Genomic DNA, 19,378 nt, shown 5'->3' with positions numbered 1-19,378 from the left:
TTGTAGATCCTCCTTTTGCAAAAATAATAGCCTCTGGTCGCTTCCTGTAGCTATTAATGAGTTCCTGGATCCTGGATGAAGGTATTTGTGACCATTCCTGTTTACAAAACAATTCCAGTTCAGTTAAGTTTGATGGTCGCCGAGCATGGACAGCCCGCTTCAAATCATCCCACAGATGTTCAATGATATTCAGGTCTGGGGACTGGGATGGCCATTCCAGAACATTGTAATTGTTCCTCTGCATGAATGCCTGAGTAGATTTGGAGCGGTGTTTTGGATCATTGTCTCGCTGAAATATCCATCCCCTGCGTAACTTCAACTTCGTCACTGATTCTTGCACATTATTGTCAAGAATCTGATGATACTGAGTTGAATCCATGCGACCCTCAACTTTAACAAGATTCCCGGTGCCGGCATTGGCCACACAGCCCCAAAGCATGATGGAACCTCCACCAAATTTTACTGTGGGTAGCAAGTGTTTTTCTTGGAATGCTGTGTTTTTTAGCCTCCATGCATAATGCCTTTTTGTATGACCAAACAACTCAATCTTTGTTTCATCAGTCCACAGGACCTTCTTCCAAAATGTAACTGGCTTTTCCAAATGTGCTTTTGCATACCTCAGGCGACTCTGTTTGTGGCGTGCTTGCAGAAACGGCTTCTTTCGCATCACTCTCCCATACAGCTTCTCCTTGTGCAAAGTGCGCTGTATTGTTGACCGATGCACAGTGACACCATCTGCACAAGATGATGCTGCAGGTCTTTGGAGGTGGTCTGTGGATTGTCCTTGACTGTTCTCACCATTCTTCTTCTCTGCCTTTCTGATATTTTTCTTTGCCTGCCACTTCTGGGCTTAACAAGAACTGTACCTGTGTTCTTCCATTTCCTTACTATGTTCCTCACAGTGGAAACTGACAGGTTAAATCTCTGAGACAACTTTTTGTATCCTTCCCCTGAAAAGCTATGTTGAATAATCTTTGTTTTCAGATCATTTGAGAGTTGTTTTGAGGAGCCCATGATGCCACTCTTCATAGGAGAATCAAATAGGAGAACTACTTGCAAGTGGCCACCTTAAATACCTTTTCTCATGATTTGATACACCTGGCTATGAAGTTCAAAGCTCAATGAGGTTACAAAACCAATTTAGTGCTTCAGGAAGTCAGTAAAAAGTAGTTAGGAGTGTTCAAATCAAGAAAATGATAAGGGTGCCCATACTTTTGCACCGGTCAAATTTTGTTTAAATGCAGATTGCACATTTTCTGTTAGTACAATAAACCTCATTTGAATCCAGAAATATAACTGAGTCCATCAGTTATTAGATATATGAAACTGAAATAGCTGTTGCAAAAACCACAATTGTTATAAAGAAAAAAGGTTAACATTAATAGGGGTGCCCAAACTTTAACATATGACTGTATATTGAGCGTGGCAAAGTTTCTTTGTGACTGTTCTATTATGGGCACACCAATTTGTTTGGATACGCCTTCTGTATTTCTAACGGATTTTAATTTTTTATTTAATACAATATTTGTGTATCTTTTAGGTCCTCATCTAGTGCATACTTCTTTAGTATCATTTTTTTAAGCATGTGTTGAATTTATCGCCCTTCACCATGTTGCCCGCCTTTTCTGTTTTTGACTAGGCACATTGAATTTTTGGGTTTTATCATAAGTGTGCTTTTAATTTTTTCACATTCACATATTCCAATTTATTTTTGCCTTTTTCCCCATATATGGTGCATAAATTTTATGTGATTTGTAGATTTTTTTATTTTTTTTGCTGATATCTGGGAGAAATTGTCAAAAAAGTAATGTGACTTTTTCACATTTTCTTTAACTATTTATTTTACGACTACATAAGCCGTCTAAAACGTTTCAAATTGTGTTTCCTTTTACGTAGAAATTATTTTTATACATTGGAAATATTTTGTCAATGGTGGAGGAGCTAGAAACGGCAATTCAAACTGGTAGTTAGAGATGAGCGAATTTGTTCAGCTTTTGTCCCCGAATCTAATTCTGACATTCGAGCCATATTTGAACACTATTCGTGAGTATGATCGGTTCTGAACATATTTGGTAGTTTCTGCTCCCATTTACTCTAATGACGTTTGGCTGTGTTCGACGAATATTGCAAAAACAATATTCAATTCCGATCGGATTTGGAACCGAATCCGAACAAATTTGCTCATCTCTACTGGTAGTACCTTTTTTTTTTTTTTCTTTCTATTATTTATTTTCTTATTTTTCTGTTTTCATTTATTTCATACACTGTACCACCATTAGGCCTTAAAGGGGAGTCTGTCAGCACAGAATGATCAAACCAAGAGTGCTTGGTGCAGAAATGTGTGGTCAAACATTTAAGTGCTCATTCACTCTTGCTTGTTTTCCATCCATGTCTGCCCTTTTCTTGGCTCTAGTGCCATAGCTGTCAATCAAAGAAGAGGGGGGGGTAGAGAATGAAGGGAGCAAGCAGGTAGGAAGTTGCACTTAAATATTTGGCCATACTTTTGTGTATCATTGAGCGCCTTTACTTGGTTTGAACAGTTATTCTGTGTTGACATAGTCCTTTTTGAGGGTATGTGCACACGTTGCGGATTCTGCTGCGGATCCGCAGCGGATTTGGCCCTGCGGATCCGCAGCAGATTCTCCTGCGTTGTACAGTACCATTATTTTCAATGTAAAAAAAAAAACGCTGTGCACATGCTGCGGATTTTTCCGTGCAGATTTGCTGCGGTTTTGAATCTGCAGCATGCCAATTCTTTGTGTGGATTCTGCTGCGTTTTTACACCTCTTCCATTAGCAAATGTGGTGCCAATATTCAAAAAGGGGACAAAAACTGAACTCGGAAGTTATAGGCCAGTAAGTTTAACCTCAACTGTGGGTAAAATCCTGGAGGGTTTTCTAAGAGATACTATACTGGAGTATCTGGAGAAGAATAACCTCATGGCCCAATATTAACATGGGTTTACAAGGGACCGTTCCTGTCAGACTAATCTGATAAGCTTTTATGAAGAGGTAAGTTCCAGACTGGACCAAGGGAATGCAGTGGACGTGGTGTATATGAACTTTTCAAAAGCTTTTGATAAGGTGCCACACAAAAGGTTGATACATAAAATGAGAACAATGGGGATAGGGGAAAATATGTGTAGGTGGGTTAAGAGCTGGCTCAGGGATAGGAGACAAAGGGTGGTTATTAATGGAGCACACTCGGACTGGGTCACGGTTAGCAGTGGGGTACCACGGGGGTCAGTTTTGGGCACGCTTCTTTTTAACATATTTATTAATGACCTCGTAGGGGGCATAGAGAGTAGAATTTCAATATTTGCAGATGACACTAAACTCTGCAGGGTAATCAATACAGAGGAGGACAATTTTATATTACAGGAGGATTTATGTAAACTAGAAGCTTGGGCTGATAAATGGCAAATGAGCTTTAATGGGGATAAATGTAAGGTCATGCACTTGGGTAGAATGAATAAGATGTATAATTATGTGCTTAATTGTAAAACACTGGGCAAAACTGTCACTGAAAAAGACCCTGGGTGTATGGGTGGACGACAAACTCACATTTAGTGGCCAGTGTCAGGCAGCTGCTGTAAAGGCAAATAAAATAATGGGATGCATTAAAAGATGCATAGATGCTCATGAGGAGAACATAATTTTACCTCTATATACAGTGGGGCAAAAAAGTATTTAGTCAGTCAGCAATAGTGCAAGTTCCACCACTTAAAAAGATGAGAGGCGTCTGTAATTTACATCATAGGTAGACCTCAACTATGGGAGACAACCTGAGAAAAAAAAATCCAGAAAATTACATTGTCTGTTTTTTTTTCATTTTATTTGCATATTATGGTGGAAAATAAGTATTTGGTCAGAAACAAGCAATCAAGATTTCTGGCTCTCACAGACCTGTAACTTCTTCTTTAAGAGTCTCCTCTTTCCTCCACTCATTACCTGTAGTAATGGCACCTGTTTAAACTTGTTATCAGTATAAAAAGACACCTGTGCACACCCTCAAACAGTCTGACTCCAAACTCCACTATGGTGAAGACCAAAGAGCTGTCAAAGGACACCAGAAACAAAATTGTAGCCCTGCACCAGGCTGGGAAGACTGAATCTGCAATAGCCAACCAGCTTGGAGTGAAGAAATCAACTGTGGGAGCAATAATTAGAAAATGGAAGACATACAAGACCACTGATAATCTCCCTCGATCTGGTGCTCCACGCAAAATCCCACCCCGTGGGGTCAGAATGATCACAAGAACGGTGAGCAAAAATCCCAGAACCACGCGGGGGACCTAGTGAATGAACTGCAGAGAGCTGGGACCAATGTAACAAGGCCTACCATAAGTAACACACTACGCCACCATGGACTCAGATCCTGCAGTGCCAGATGTGTCCCACTGCTTAAGCCTGTACATGTCTGGGCCCGTCTGAAGTTTGCTAGAGAGCATTTGGATGATCCAGAGGAGTTTTGGGAGAATGTCCTATGGTCTGATGAAACCAAACTGGAACTGTTTGGTAGAAACACAACTTGTCGTGTTTGGAGGAAAAAGAATACTGAGTTGCATCCATCAAACACCATACCTACTGTAAAGCATGGTGGTGGAAACATCATGCTTTGGGGCTGTTTCTCTGCAAAGGGGCCAGGACGACTGATCCGGGTACATGAAAGAATGAATGGGGCCATGTATCGTGAGATTTTGAGTGCAAACCTCCTTCCATCAGCAAGGGCATTGATGATGAAACGTGGCTGGGTCTTTCAACATGACAATGATCCAAAGCACACCGCCAGGGCAACGAAGGAGTGGCTTCGTAAGAAGCATTTCAAGGTCCTGGAGTGGCCTAGCCAGTCTCCAGATCTCAACCCTATAGAAAACCTTTGGAGGGAGTTGAAAGTCCGTGTTGCCAAGCGAAAATCCAAAAACATCACTGCTCTAGAGGAGATCTGCATGGAGGAATGGGCCAACATACCAACAACAGTGTGTGGCAACCTTGTGAAGACTTACAGAAAACGTTTGACCTCTGTCATTGCCAACAAAGGATATATCACAAAGTATTGAGATGAAATTTTGTTTCTGACCAAATACTTATTTTCCACCATAATATGCAAATAAAATGAAAAAAAAACAAACAATGTGATTTTCTGGATTTTTTTTCTCAGTTTGTCTCCCATAGTTGAGGTCTACCTATGATGTAAATTACAGACGCCTCTCCTCTTTTTAAGTGGTGGAACTTGCACTCTTGCTGACTGACTAAATACTTTTTTGCCCCACTGTAAGTCACTAGTGCGACCACACTTAGAATACTGTGTACAGTTCTGGTCTCCGGTGTATAAGAAAGACATAGCTGAACTGCAGCGGGTGCAGAGAAGAGCGACCAAGGTTATTAGGGAACAAGGGGGTCTGCAATACCAAGACAGGTTATTACACTTGGGGTTATTTAGTTTGGAGAATCGAAGGCTTAGGGGTGATCTTATTACAATGTATAAATATATGCGGGGACAATACAAAGAACTTTCTTAGACCTGTGACGGGGACAAGGGGGCATCCTCTACGTCTGGAGGAAAGAAGGTTTAAGCATATTCACAGACGCGGATTCTTTACTGTAAGAGCAGTGAGACTATGGAACTCTGCCATATGATGTTGTAATGAGTGATTCCCTACTAAAATTTAAGAAGGGCCTGGATGCCTTTCTTGAAAAGTATAATATTACAGGGTATATACACTAGTGTCCTTAATATTGCGTTGACCCAGGGAGCTAGTCTGATTGCCGTATGTGGAGGCGGGAAAGAATTTTTTTCCCCAATGTGAAGCCTACTGTTTGCCACATGGGTTTTTTTTTGGCCTTCCTCTGGATCAACGTGATAGGGCAAGTTAGGACAGGATATGGGTTGAACTAGATGGACTTAAAGTCTCCCTTCAACCTTAATAACTATGTTACTATTATAGGAATCCAAACACTGGAGTGTCCTTAAAATTATTATTGGCACTTCAAGCACAATGATACACACACTGGGGTAAAAGAGAATCACCAATTAACCCCAAAGGAAGCGAACCAACTGCACATGTAAAATACATTTTTATTGGGTATCAAAAGATTCTTATTTTTATAAAAATTACAGACTACATAAAGATTTACTCATAACTTACCCCAACGGGGAAAATTGCACAGACCATCAGCCAGAGAAAATAATCCTTCTAATAGTAATGCATATATATAATATAAAATGTATAGACACACACCATAATGTATGAAAAAATGCAATCAATATATCAAAAACCATGCATAACTTCTGGAATGAGACATAATATCAACACCATATCTAATCATTATAGCAACATGATAAAAACGAAACAATCTGACACAACCATCATTAAACGCCAATGCAGCATGAGCTTAAGTATATATAATAACACACCATAAGGTATGAAAAGTGCAATAAATATTTCAAAAGCCCTGCATAGCTTCTAGAATAAAAAACATACTGCCAGTACCATATTTAGCCATTATAACAGCATAATAAGGGAGAAACGATCTAATCCAGCTATCATTAAGCGCCTGTGCGACATGTGCTTAAGAAGATCCGAAACACCCTAAAATATCAAAACCAAGGCGATCTAAGTAATAATAACCTTTCAACCAAGATATGGTGATGTTTGTCATCCTATGCAAAGATCCCCACGCCATTATAACAGCGCTGTAGGAAGTACGCGGAGTGCAGACCGTGCATGCGCACTATCTTCAAATAACAAATCCTTACTGCTACAAAAGTATAGGTTGCAATTATACATTTATATCGCGTGAAGAAAAGAATAAAAAATGACGAATAAAGAGAAAAGTGTTTTAATAATAATAATAATAAATAATAAAGTTTTATTCTAGAAGCTATGCAGGGCTTTTGAAATATTTATTGCACTTTTTCATACCTTATGGTGTGTTATTATATATACTTAAGCTCATGCTGCAATGGCGTTTAATGATGGTTGTGTCAAATGATTGTTTCTTTTTTATCATGTTGCTATAATGATTAGATATGGTGTTGATATTATGTCTCATTCCAGAAGTTATGCATGATTTTTGATATATTGATTGCATTTTTTCATACATTATGGTGTGTGTCTATACATTTTATTTTATATATATGCATTACTATTAGAAGGATTATTTTCTCTGGATGATGGTCTGTGCAATTTTCCCCGTTGGGGTAAGTTATGAGTAAATCTTTATGTAGTCTGTAATTTTTATAAAAATAATATTTTGATACCCAATAAAATTGTATTTTACATGTGCAGTTGGTTTGCTTCCTTTGGGGTTAATTGGTGATTCTCTTTTACCCCAGTGTGTGTATTATTATAGGAATCCGCAGGTAAAACACAAGCATTTTACCTGCAGATTTAGCAAAATCCGCACTGAAAAATCCACAGCAGAATCCGCAACGTATGCACAAACCCTAAAGCTTTGGGGTCATTTTATAGTATTAATACATTATTTGTATTGCTGATTTCCCCTGTTACTGAGGCTGGTATATTCGCCTTAGTTAAAGAGAAAGTGAATTCTCCTACCTGTGGAGGTGACTGGACCCAGCAGCCACTGGTCCCTCCCTACACCCAGTGATCACATGATTTTTGAGTCTGAATCTGTATACACAAACACTGGTTCAGCTTGTTTATATAACTATAAAGGTAAACATGATGATAAATATGATGATCTTCTTTGTGGGTAGTCTGGCTGTGTCTGACATTCTCTCCCCCTGCCCCCACAGCTGCACAATATCCTGCATGCTGCTTACTCTGCATTGACATTTTAGAACGTCAGGGCAAAGGGAAGGGTGGACTGTCCATAGGTTTATAGTCTATGGGCCGTCTAGAAGTAGTTTAAAAAAAAAAAAAAAGTTGTCCACTACCTGGACAACTTCTTCTCCTATACCATGCTTAGCCTCGATAGTATAAAACACCTTAGACTAACCTCCCATGCTGGCGCAGTTCCCGTGGTGCCTACTCTCACTCTCCCCATGGCTCCGATGCTGCTGTTGTGACATGTGACCCTGGCGTCCAATCACTGCTGGCATCACTGTCCCCACCACCTGTCAAATTGAACAGGATGAGGGAGTGAGAGAGTAGCTGCAGTTTGGGCTTCATCTTCATGTTTGATTTGTTTCAAGGTGGGGACAGTGACGCCGGCGCTGATTGGGAGCCGGGATCACATGTCACAACAGCCGCATGAGAGCCCCAGTTCCACGAGTGCTGACACTACTGGAATGACATCGACACGGGAGGTGGGTATAGTGTTTTTTTTTTTTTTTGTTTTTTTTTGTTTATCGGGGCCAAACATTTAGATCAAGAAGAGGTTGTCCAAGTAGTGGACAACTCTTTAAATTCCCAGTCCACTAGAGCAGAATTGCAGGTCATCAGGTAAAGTTACCCTGTGTACATAAAAAAAATCGTATTCCCAACTCTCTTGATAATACGTATTTGATGCCAGTAGATATAGGCACTCAACAGTTTAATATATGTTAGTCGAAAATCTGTGAGATGCACTGAAGTCACGCTGCGTTTTTGTCAGCCTCCTTGTCTAGGAAGATATTCCTTTTCTATTTTTATACAATTTGCATTAGCCCTTTTTGCACTGCACAATGACAATTTAGAATGTCACCAAATTAATGATTAATTTAGTTTTATCGGCATCGTTTAAATAAACTGGAGTTTCTGTGTGTGATTGATGGGATGTGATTGCTGTTAGCTGCAGTCCCAACCTGCTTTTGACATTTAAACATATAAAGCTGACTAGATATAACCATTCAGGTGCTAAATATATTTTACATCTACTTCTGCTTGCTAGAAATGGAAGTATTAAGAGATCTAGCCTCATTGTCATTGAACTGTGAAATATTCACCCTTGTCTGCCCATGCTTAGTACTGTTGACTTTTTTATTTCTTTTCAAAGATTGAAATTAAATGCTTCATTTTTCGTCCGCTTTTGGGAATTACATTAAAATGTAAGACTCGCAAATTTGACGTAAGACTTCATTTCAACAAGCCGTTTTTGGAGGCTAGTCTTCTTTCCAAGGGCTCGCAGTGTGTTCTGCTGATCAGCTACAGGGTAAATTTGGTCTTGGCATGTCCTCCATGTATACTTATTACAAATCCTACATGTGGAAGGAGGCTCCCTGAAGCTATCGGAGCATGTCACGAAGCAAGCTAACCTTACAGATGAGATATTTCACAGTGTGATATATTGCACCGGGGCGACTCGCTATGCTAAATATGTAGGATTTTTGTATTTGCTAGGTAACAATAAGCTAATCTAATCCCATTTTTCTCATCGCATGAACCTTGACCTTACAAACTTATACAGGGTGTTGATCCATTGCCCTTTTTACCTCCAGTCTGCTGTAAAATAACCAGTTAATCACACCAGTTCTATCTTGTTTCATATATCTGCCCAATGCATGGCATCCAATAATAAAGTTTGTGCTCAAAATAAATAATGGCCAAAATGTCAATACTTCTAGTTTCCAGAATAATCATAAATTCTGGGCTATAAAACAGTCGTAAAGGCATAATATTTTATCCACAGTATATTCACACATTGCATGTCATTACAATAGCAGAGTGATGAATCACCCTCGCTGTGTGACAGGAAAAATCTGAAATAACCGTGCCAATATGAAATGTTGGAAAGTTGGGACACCGCTTCAGAACTGCACCCTTATCCAGGAGATATTCGTACAGTGTTTCTTATTACTTAGTAATTTCTTTAATAGTGGTTAAAATATATCTCACTCCTAAGTCTCACTTTATGGAATGAAGCTGTTCATATATTCATACCTGGGTTATAAAATCTAAAGACAGAGCTTTTAATGGGGTTGACTTGTGATGACTCTTCGGAAGCCCACCTCACCCGGCTCTCTACTTCCTGCTTTGCCGCGGTGCACTCCTGAAGCTCGACAGTTCAGACTAGCAGCATGGTTGCTCTGCTGGTCCAGACTTTTCAGTTTGATCCAGTTTTTTCCAGGCTGCTAGTAGAAGGGATGGGAGAAACGAAGTGGGATAGAGGCTGGTTGGATCCAACGATCTTGCAAGCTTTGGAGCGATGCAAGCAACCTATAACGCAAAGGGCCGGGTCATGCCATGTACTCCTTGCCTATGTAATCAAAGATTACATGGTCGCTGGTAACCATGGCAATGAGCAGTAGGCTATAAAATTACAAATCTCTCCGTTTTTGAGAATGGATAGGATTTTTAATAAAGGGTAAATTGAAAAGTTGCTTATTTTTGCAATTTTACCCATTTATGAACAGGACACAACCATTTTAAAATCTTTTTATAGAGTCAATTTCCAGACCATTTCTGTTAATCTGTTGGGTGTTAAATTCAGTGTGGAAATCCACTTGGTTATGATTTTAGCTTTCAGTACTTTAGTCTACTTCAGCCAAAGCTTCGTCCCAATAGTCACTGCACTTGGTTACCAGTTTCTGTAGGACCTCACTTTCCTTACTTGAAGCAAAACTTATTTGGTCTCGGTAATACAGCTATAGGCCACGTTCACACATTCAGTATTTGGTCAGTATTTTACATAAGTATCTGTAAGCCGAAACCAGGAGAGGAATAATCAGAGGAAAAGTATAATAGAAACACGTCACCACTTCTGTATTTATCACCCACTCCTGGTTTTGGCTTACAGATAATGATGTGAAATACTGACCAAATACTGAACGTAGCCTTAGGCCTCTTTCACACATTCGTTTAAAATACGTACCTGAAAAACTAGTATCTGTGTCATCGGTGTGTCATCTAGGTGTTAATTTTTTTCATATGTGTGGACAGAAATGTTTTTCCTGCATGGATAAAGAATTAAATTTCAAAGCTTCTCCTATACGTTGCTGTGTTAAACACCTACAGCACACGGATACATTTGCGTTGGCACTTGTAATCGATGCTGTTGGAGAAAAATGGACTTGTCTCCATGTGGTTTGCAAGGGCACACGGTTTTGTAAAACCGTGGACGTGTGAGCAGCCCTATAGGTTATTTTGGGTGCTTGTGGTATCCGTGAAAACCTTAGTTTCTCTGGTTATAGACCATGTATGCACATGTTATGAAATACAGATCACTCGGTGAATGACACTTAAAATTTGTCTTCTAGCCCTTTTTGTTCCTTGAGTCTTCACTATGTGAATATGATACAGGTGTTTCTCACAAAATTTGAGTATCATCAAAAAGTTAATTTGTTTCAGTTCTTCAATACAAAAAGTGAAACTCATATATTATATAGAGTCATTACAGACAGAGTGATCTATTTCAAGTGTTTATTTCTGCTAATGTTGATGATTATGGCTTACAGCCAATGAAAACCCAAAAGTCATTATCTCAGTAAATTAGAATACTTTATAACACCAGCTTGAAAAATGATTTTAAAATCCGAAATATTGACCTACTGAAATGTATGTTCAGTAAATGCACTCAATACTTGGTCGGGGCTTCTTTTGCATCAATTACTGCATCAATGTGGCGTGGCATGGAGGCAATCAGCCTGTGGTACTGCTGAGTTGTTATGGAAGCCCAGGTTGCTTGGATAGCAGCCTTCAGCTCGTCTGCGTTGTTGGGTCTGGGGTCTCTCATTTTCCTCTTGAGAATACCCCATAGATTCTCTATGGGGTCAAGGTCAGGCAAGTTTGCTGGCCAATCAAGAACAGTGATACTGTTGGTTTTAAAACGGGTATTGGCACTTTTGGCAGTGTAGACAGGTGCAAGTCCTGCTGGAGAATGAAATTTCCATCTCCACAAAGCATGTCAGCAGAGGGAAACATGAAGTGCTCTAAACTTTCCTGGCAGACCACTGCGCTGACTTTTGTCTTGATAGAACACAGTGGACCTTCCCCAGCAGATGACATGGCTCCCCAAACCATCACTGATTGTGAAAACTTCACACTAGACCTCAAGCAGTTTGGATTGTGTGCCTCTCCACTCATCCTACAGACTCTGGGATCTTGTTTTCCAAATGAAATGCAAAATTTACTTTCATCTGAAAACAACACCTTGGACCACTGACCAACAGTCCAGTTCTTATTCTCGTTGCCCCAGGTAAGACGCTTCTGGCATTGTCTATTGGTCATGAGTGGCTTGACACAAGGAATGCGACACTTGTAGCCCATGTTCTGGATACGTCTGTGTGTGGTGACTCTTGAAGCAATGACTCCAACAGCAGTCCACTCCTTGTGAATCTCCACCAAATATTTGAATGTCCTTTTCTTAACAATCCTTTCAAGGCTGCGGTTATCCCAGTTGCTTGTGCACCTTTTTCTGCCACACTTTTTCCTTCCACTCAACTTTCCATTAATATGCTTGGATACAGCACTCTGAACAGCCAGCTTCTTTAGCAGTGAGCTTTTGTGGCTTACCCTCCTTGTGATGTGTGTCAATGACTGCCTTCTGGACATCTGTCAAGTCAGCAGTCTTCCTCATGATTGTGAAGCCTATTGAAACAGACTAAGGCTGTGGGCCCACGTAGCGTTTTAAAACGCTCACTAAAAACCAGACTCCTTCCCAGAAATCTCGCGTTTTTTTCCGTGCGATTTTACCGCGATTATGATCGCGATTTTGCCGCGATTTTCGCGTGCGATATTCAAGCACTTTCCAAGCGATTTGAAGCATCGCTTGGAAAGTGATTGACAGGTTGGTCACACTCGTCAAACATAGTGTTTGACGAGTGTGACCAGGTTTTTACTATTGAGGCCGCCTATGCGGCATCAATAGTAAAAGATAGGATGTTAAAATGCTAAAAAAAAATAAAAAATCGGGGTATATTTACCTTCCGGCGTCCCGCGCTGCATTCCCGGGCCTCAGCGTTCCCAGTAATGCCTTGCGAGACCTGTGATGACGTAGTCTCGCGTTACTATAGCGATCTCGCGAGACCACGTCATCACAGGACCTTGCCGCAAGGCATTACTGGGAACGCTTAGGCCGGGATGGCAGCGCGGGACATCGGAAGGTAAATATACCACGATTTTTTATTTTTAATTCTTTTTTTACAGGGGTATGGTACCCAGGGCCTGGAGGACAGACTCCTCTCCTCCACACTGTGGGTACCAACCGCACATGAGACGCTTAACTTCCCGCATGGTGGGCATAGCCACATGCGGGAAGTAAGCGATTCTCATGCATTCCTATGGGTGCGGAATCGCAGCAATTCTTTGCGATTCCGCACAAAAGAATGAGCATGCTGCAATTTTTTCCGCGATGCGAATCCGCCGCGGAAAAAAGCGCAGCATTAGCACAGCATGTGCGGAATGCCATAGGAATGCATGGCAGGCGTTCTGTACACGATTTTTAAGCGTTTTCGCGCCGAAAATCGCGGCAAAAACGCTTAAAAATCGCTACGTGGGCACATAGCCTAAGGGACCTTTTTAAACACTTAGGAAGCCTTTGCAGGTGTTTTTTTTTTGTTAATTATTCTAATTCACTGAGATAATGACTTTTGGGTTTTTATTGGCTGTAAGCCAGAATCATCAACATTAGCAGAAATAAACACTTGAAATAGATCACACTCTGTGTGTAATGACTCTATATAATATGAGTTTCACTTTTTGTATTGAAGAACTGAAATCCATTTTTGATGATATTTTAATTTTGTGAGAAGCACCTGTGTATATGTAAATATACACTGCACACATTTTGGAGATCAGACAGGTATGACCATGACCCCACAACAGAAAGGCAGATGTTGGATATCTGCTCTCTTTTTCCTTATGGTTGGGCAAGACACTTCATCTATAGATTTCCCACCGAGCCATCATCCAGTCTTGTCCTGAGGTCAATGCGTTGGGCTTCAATTATTAAATATAATTGCTTCTTGAATCCATCGATTTAAATCATTATGCACAAAAGGCTAAAAACGTTTTATGATGATTGGATTGCTTTTACTCTTTTACCTGTTGTAATCTCTTCTTATCTGTGACCAAAAACATTCTGCGCAATGTTAACCCAGCAAACCTCATCGCGTCTTATTTTTTTTTCTTCCATGATCTGGTGCAATTCTTAATACAATTCAGAACAGATTACTAGATCACTCTACTATCTGATATTTTCATTCATTGCTGCTTTTGGTTTTCTCCTTAGGCTCAAAGCCATTTAAATGCAAAATATGCAAGTTTGCTGCAGCTCAGCTTGGAGATGCCAGAAACCATGTGAAGAGACACCTTGGAATGAGAGAGTACAAGTGTCATGTATGTGGGTGAGTAAACGGCATGTACGGCTCCTGTAAATCTCTTGCCCTGGAATAGAAAAGCCTACAAATGTACATTTCTGTAGAAGTGCTCCTGATGGCTAGCATTATGCATGCATACCCTGCTTTTCATTGTTATGGTAAATTCCTTAAATACAGTTATGACATTTTTCTCCCACTCCTAATCCTGCTCTGTGGATGAGCAATTGTATGGGGCTACAAGGTCAATCTGAACCTGTAATCTGTAAATTGCCTAAATTATAGGATGTTCATTCATATTGCCAGAGAGAACTATAAATTATACTTCAAGACATCAAAAATATAGAACTTGGAAGGCTGATTTTTTTTTTTTTTTTTGCTCCTGTTTCTTTTACATTAGTCTAAGGAACACATTCCTCAGGTAGTTTCATGTTTTTGAATTTTTGAACTTTTTTGTATTTATTTAGCTTTTTTCTGTATAAAAACATTAAGTTGTGCCTAATGTCATTTTTAATGATCTTCCTCTAGCTTTCTTCACTTTCACAATCACTTTTCTCTTCAAAGAATTCTCATTTTCAGTGTTTAATTGTCCTTCTAAAATGTTACATTTTATTCAAGGCAATGAAAATGTGAATTGTAGAACTGATTCATTTCAAGGAAATATTTTAAAGGTTTTAACAGTATGGCATTACAATATAGAAAGTAGAGTTTAATATTCTAGATGCTGGTGAGGATTTTTTTTTTATTAATGTTATTATGCCAATAAAATTAACCTTCTGAATATGTGCATCATATAAAACCAATTTACGGGAGTCAGTGTAACCATCGTGAAGAGGTCTTCTAGCTGATCCAAAGAGCACTGCCATTCAGTTACACTTAGTACAACGCACAAATGACCAGATTATATTGTATTTTAACTTACATCCTTACCTGCATTACAAATCTACTTGACTTTATGACAAAATGGCCATTTCAGTCTAACTGCTGTATAGCAACAATGATGTTCATGCCTTTACTTTATTATCAAGAACACATCTTCTAGATTTCAAATGCATGTTCTCTATTTTATATGGGCCTAGTAGTTCTAGTAAGGCAGGCTTACTGAGCAGTGTGGGTTCTAAAGAGGTTAATATCTCAGGGGTCTTTTCAGATTCATAGAACTGTGTTAACTGTTAATAAGCATGCATCATAAAGAAAACAACCAGGTTGCTACTGTAAAGATGACCTTTCACCAGTTTTAGCATGGTAAACCGGCCACTTCAAGGGATAGTGGCTGCAGAGCTGAATATAATGTAGTTTTATTTTTTATTTTTTCCCCTCTGTTACAGAGATGTTACCTTTTAAAACTTAAGTTATAATTTAAGGTAAGTCCACCTGGGCATTACTATAGATTCATCTCTTAGTCCATGTACTTTTTCCTCTGTGTGACATTGACCAATCAGAAGCAGGAGGCGTCATGCAGGGTAAAGAAGAACATGCTTTCTCCTGTGAGATGCAGTGATTTACAGCCCTGCTCCCAGCCCTGATCTGCACCTACTATGTGATGTAGAGCAGAGCTAAATGTGTTTGCAAACACTTTTTGATCTTTCATCTCAGAGATGACCATGCCATGAAAGGAAAGCTGCAAAGGTGTTTGTAATCACACTTAATTCTGCTGTCAAACCCCTGCTGTGAGATGAAAGCTGAAAGTGTTTGTGATCACACTCAGCTCAGCTTTATCCTTCCCTAAACTGACCAAATTGAAAGCTACAAAGAGGTGTTTGTATTCACACTCAGCTCTGCATTACTCTACACAATAGCTGGAGAAATAAGAGCTGAGAGCAGAACTGTCTTTAATTCCATATCACAGGAGAAGACATTTTCTTATGACCTTCTGGGGGTGTGCCCTTTTTCCCCTCTGCATGACGACTCCTGCTTATGATTGGTCAATGTCGTGCAGGGGACAAAGTGCACGCCCCCAATGGAAAATCTCTGGTAATGCCCCTTTTGGGTTTATCATAAATTATTACTTAAGCTTTACAAGGTAATATCTGCCATAGTGAAGAGACATTAAAAAATAAAAACTATTCAGCTCTTAGTTAGATTATTTCAGAGCAGCGCTCCCTATGTTTTATGTTTGCTCTTAATTACACGTACAGTTGTTTTCTGTTTTTGCTTAAAAAAAAATCAATATACAAATGTAAAAATCAAAATGTATGTTAGGAAATCATTATGCAGAACATTTCTGAATGCCAGTGTACTCAGGATTTGAAGAAGTTAAGTACTTAAACTTTACTTTTTCTTAACTTATGAGTGTTGCTGCTGGTACAATTTATTTAGGGATTGTTTATTTGAAATAATTTGTGTATGTTTAGATCTATCTGCTGGTGCTCTATTCTTTACATAAACCATGTGTAAAATAGACTAAATAGGAAATTACTAGATAAAATAACGATGGGAATGTTTTGTTGGTGTGGAATATCTTTACATACATCACTCGGTGGAGGATTTGTCCAGCTATAAGCAATCTTGCCCATGGTTCAGCCATCTGTTAGATCTTATATCGGCCTTTAGGCAATTATATTCTTAGTTCTGTGGGTTACCTAGTGAGCCGTAAGTTTCAAATATTGTATTATATTTACAGGTAAAGAATGTGTTCTGATCCCTAGACTGGTTAGAGATATACCAGCTAGCCAAGAGCCCTTTACTAGTTCCATGCACTGGTCAACCCCAAAAATGAATGGAATTTTTCATAAAGGAAAGGGCACCTTGGCGCTGAAACGTATAACATGATGGTTTTTGGCAGATCCTGTGGAAAATGATTTGATCTTCTGACATATAAAAAAAAGCACAAAAAACTAGAATATATTGCCAGCTGTGCCCTCTACTAACGCCTTCAAAAAATACGTACACTTTTACATCACAACCGTTGCACAGGATCTGACTCTGTGTGATCATCGTGGGAGCCTTAGAGAAATGTCTAATTTAATTTAGACTCGTAGATTCTGCAGTCAGTACAGACTGCTGTGCATTTTTGATTAGAAAGAGGAAAGGGAGTTCCTCTGTCACCTTGTTGGTAATTCGCGATGTGATCCTGCAGCGCCAAGGATTTATATCTTTCTCTGTATGCTGTGCATAGGCGGAAAGCTGTCAATCAGTGATGGCGGCTCGGCTATACAGAGCTCATAAATATGGAGGACTATATAGCAACAGAATTACTAGTTTAGTTCTGATTTTTTCCTGATGATAAAAATATGCATTTCAAACTATGCAGCCCCTTCAGCCAGTTCCAGCCTGAAATCTGTTATCAGGTTCTTGTCATGTAGAGGCAGAGGCACTGATTCCAGATGTGTGTTGCATGCTGACCTGCTTGCTGTAGTTTTGAGAAAATCATTGTATTTAATCCTTTCCCGAGTTTGCATGAAATTGTACATCCAATATTGGATTCCTGTATGTGCAGGTTCAGAAGTTGAGCCTGCAATATGCAAGCAGATTTCACACACCAGTGTTTTCCTTTAACAGCTGCAAGTGAGGGTCGCTACTTTTAACCCATTAAATGCTGTTGTGAGGGGCATTTAGGTATGCGGTCCAGGGTGCTCACTGTTCCATGTATCTGTTGGCCACTTTGTTGGCAGCACATCGTCCTGTGTAAACATGATATGTCTGAAGCCTCTGTCACTCCAGTTCTATTCCTTGCCCAGCGCCGCCTCCTGCTTGACTAATGAATGGCTCCCTTGCCTGAAGTCACACTGCATGGAGGCTATAGCAGGAGCAGGCGAGGGTGAGCAGGTAATACATCTGGAGTGTCAGAAGCTTTAAATCTACAATAGCTCTTCAGCCTAATTTGTATATCAATTGAAATACTGATTTCTCAGTAATGGTACAAATGGACTGGCCATTTAAAGGTATTGCCGGACTTGTCTGTGAAATTGGGGAGCAAATCCTGCTGACAGGGTCCCTTTAAGTGGATAGCCAACTGATTTCTATGTGAGCTGCATAATGCTTCATTTTCACCTACGATGGTGCTTGCATGGACATTGAGTACTTGCAGTCCCAGCAGCAGGACACCCTCGTAATCGGCTAATTATAAACAGTAAGCTCTACAAAGAAGATCATCATGATAATTGTATGAGCCGGTCTTTCGCATTTGAAACTACCTTTTTGTTCCAGTAAAGTTCACATCATTTTCGCTTTTGCAAATCTGTAAAAATATTTTGAGTGCAGACTTCTGACTTACTAGTGAAAGGAGCATCATTGGAAAGTCACACCTTAAGATTGACTGTGAAATGGAAAGCTAGGGCAGGTTCTGACTAAGTACAGACAATAGAAGAACTACAGTAGATATTGGATTAGAGGCGGAATGGAGTGTCGGAACATTAACACTCCTGACAATGTCAATTCATTAACATTGATGGCTAAATAATCTTGAAAATGCTCAGTGGACCTATTAGTTCCTGAGCATGAGCAGCTCATGTGGCATTTCTTCATTAGTTTTAATTGCCATAAATTTTAAATTTTTAAAAATGTCATTTTATAAGGTGAAGTGATCTTTCAGCTACATTAATTCTTGTCACAAACAGAAGGTCTCACACTAGGTCGTTTTTTTTATTAGTAACATCTGAGATTTTTGTGATCGTTTTATTTTCTTGCTATAATAAAATTCTATTTTAATAACTAACTTCAGCCTTGCCTAATATTATTGGCATTTTTGAAATATTAGAAAACATGATGTCACTGGTATATTACATTTTATTAAAGTACCACTCCAGGGTTTTTTTTTTTTTTGCACCACTAGAGCGATGCTTTAAATGTAATTCCTCGGCCCCCTGTCTCATACTCTCCTTCCGGTGTTTTCGTCGCCACTCTCATCGGTCTCCGGCGCAAAATGACCCGCCTGCAGCTCCTGGGTTTCATGGAGCGGCGCGGAGGTCCCTTTTCAATACAAGTCTATAAGAGTCTCCTTCTGGCTTCGTTCTGGCTCTCATAGACTTGTATTAACAGCTTATGATTTAGCTTCTGACTTCCGACCAGTCAGAAGCTATTGTCACAAGACGGCGCCACAGGACCGGAGCGGTGCCGAAAAGCGGTGAAGACGCCGGAGGGTGAGTGTATGACCAATGGCAGGGGGCTTACATTTAAAGCACCGCTCCAGCACTAGAAAAAAAATTGTGCTGGAGTGGTGCTTTAAAGGGAACATGTC

At 39.8% G+C, this 19,378-nt stretch overlaps 1 protein-coding gene across 2 annotated transcripts in view; it reads left to right on the top strand.

Annotated features, from left to right (window-relative positions):
- The window catches only part of ZNF407 (zinc finger protein 407), a 740,003-nt gene that overhangs the window by 61,898 nt on the left and 658,727 nt on the right, over positions 1–19,378 (top strand). For both annotated transcript variants that reach the window (XM_073566596.1, XM_073566602.1), the window contains exon 3: positions 14,115–14,229. In XM_073566596.1, the coding sequence (XP_073422697.1) occupies positions 14,115–14,229 (115 nt within the window). The remainder of the gene's footprint in view (positions 1–14,114; positions 14,230–19,378) is intronic.

This window comes from Dendrobates tinctorius, unplaced genomic scaffold, assembly GCF_039654945.1.
Source record: "Dendrobates tinctorius isolate UK_male_01 unplaced genomic scaffold, ASM3965494v1 ptg000004l, whole genome shotgun sequence".
Taxonomy (NCBI): domain Eukaryota; kingdom Metazoa; phylum Chordata; class Amphibia; order Anura; family Dendrobatidae; genus Dendrobates; species Dendrobates tinctorius.
This window is presented reverse-complemented; position numbering and strand designations above follow the sequence as displayed.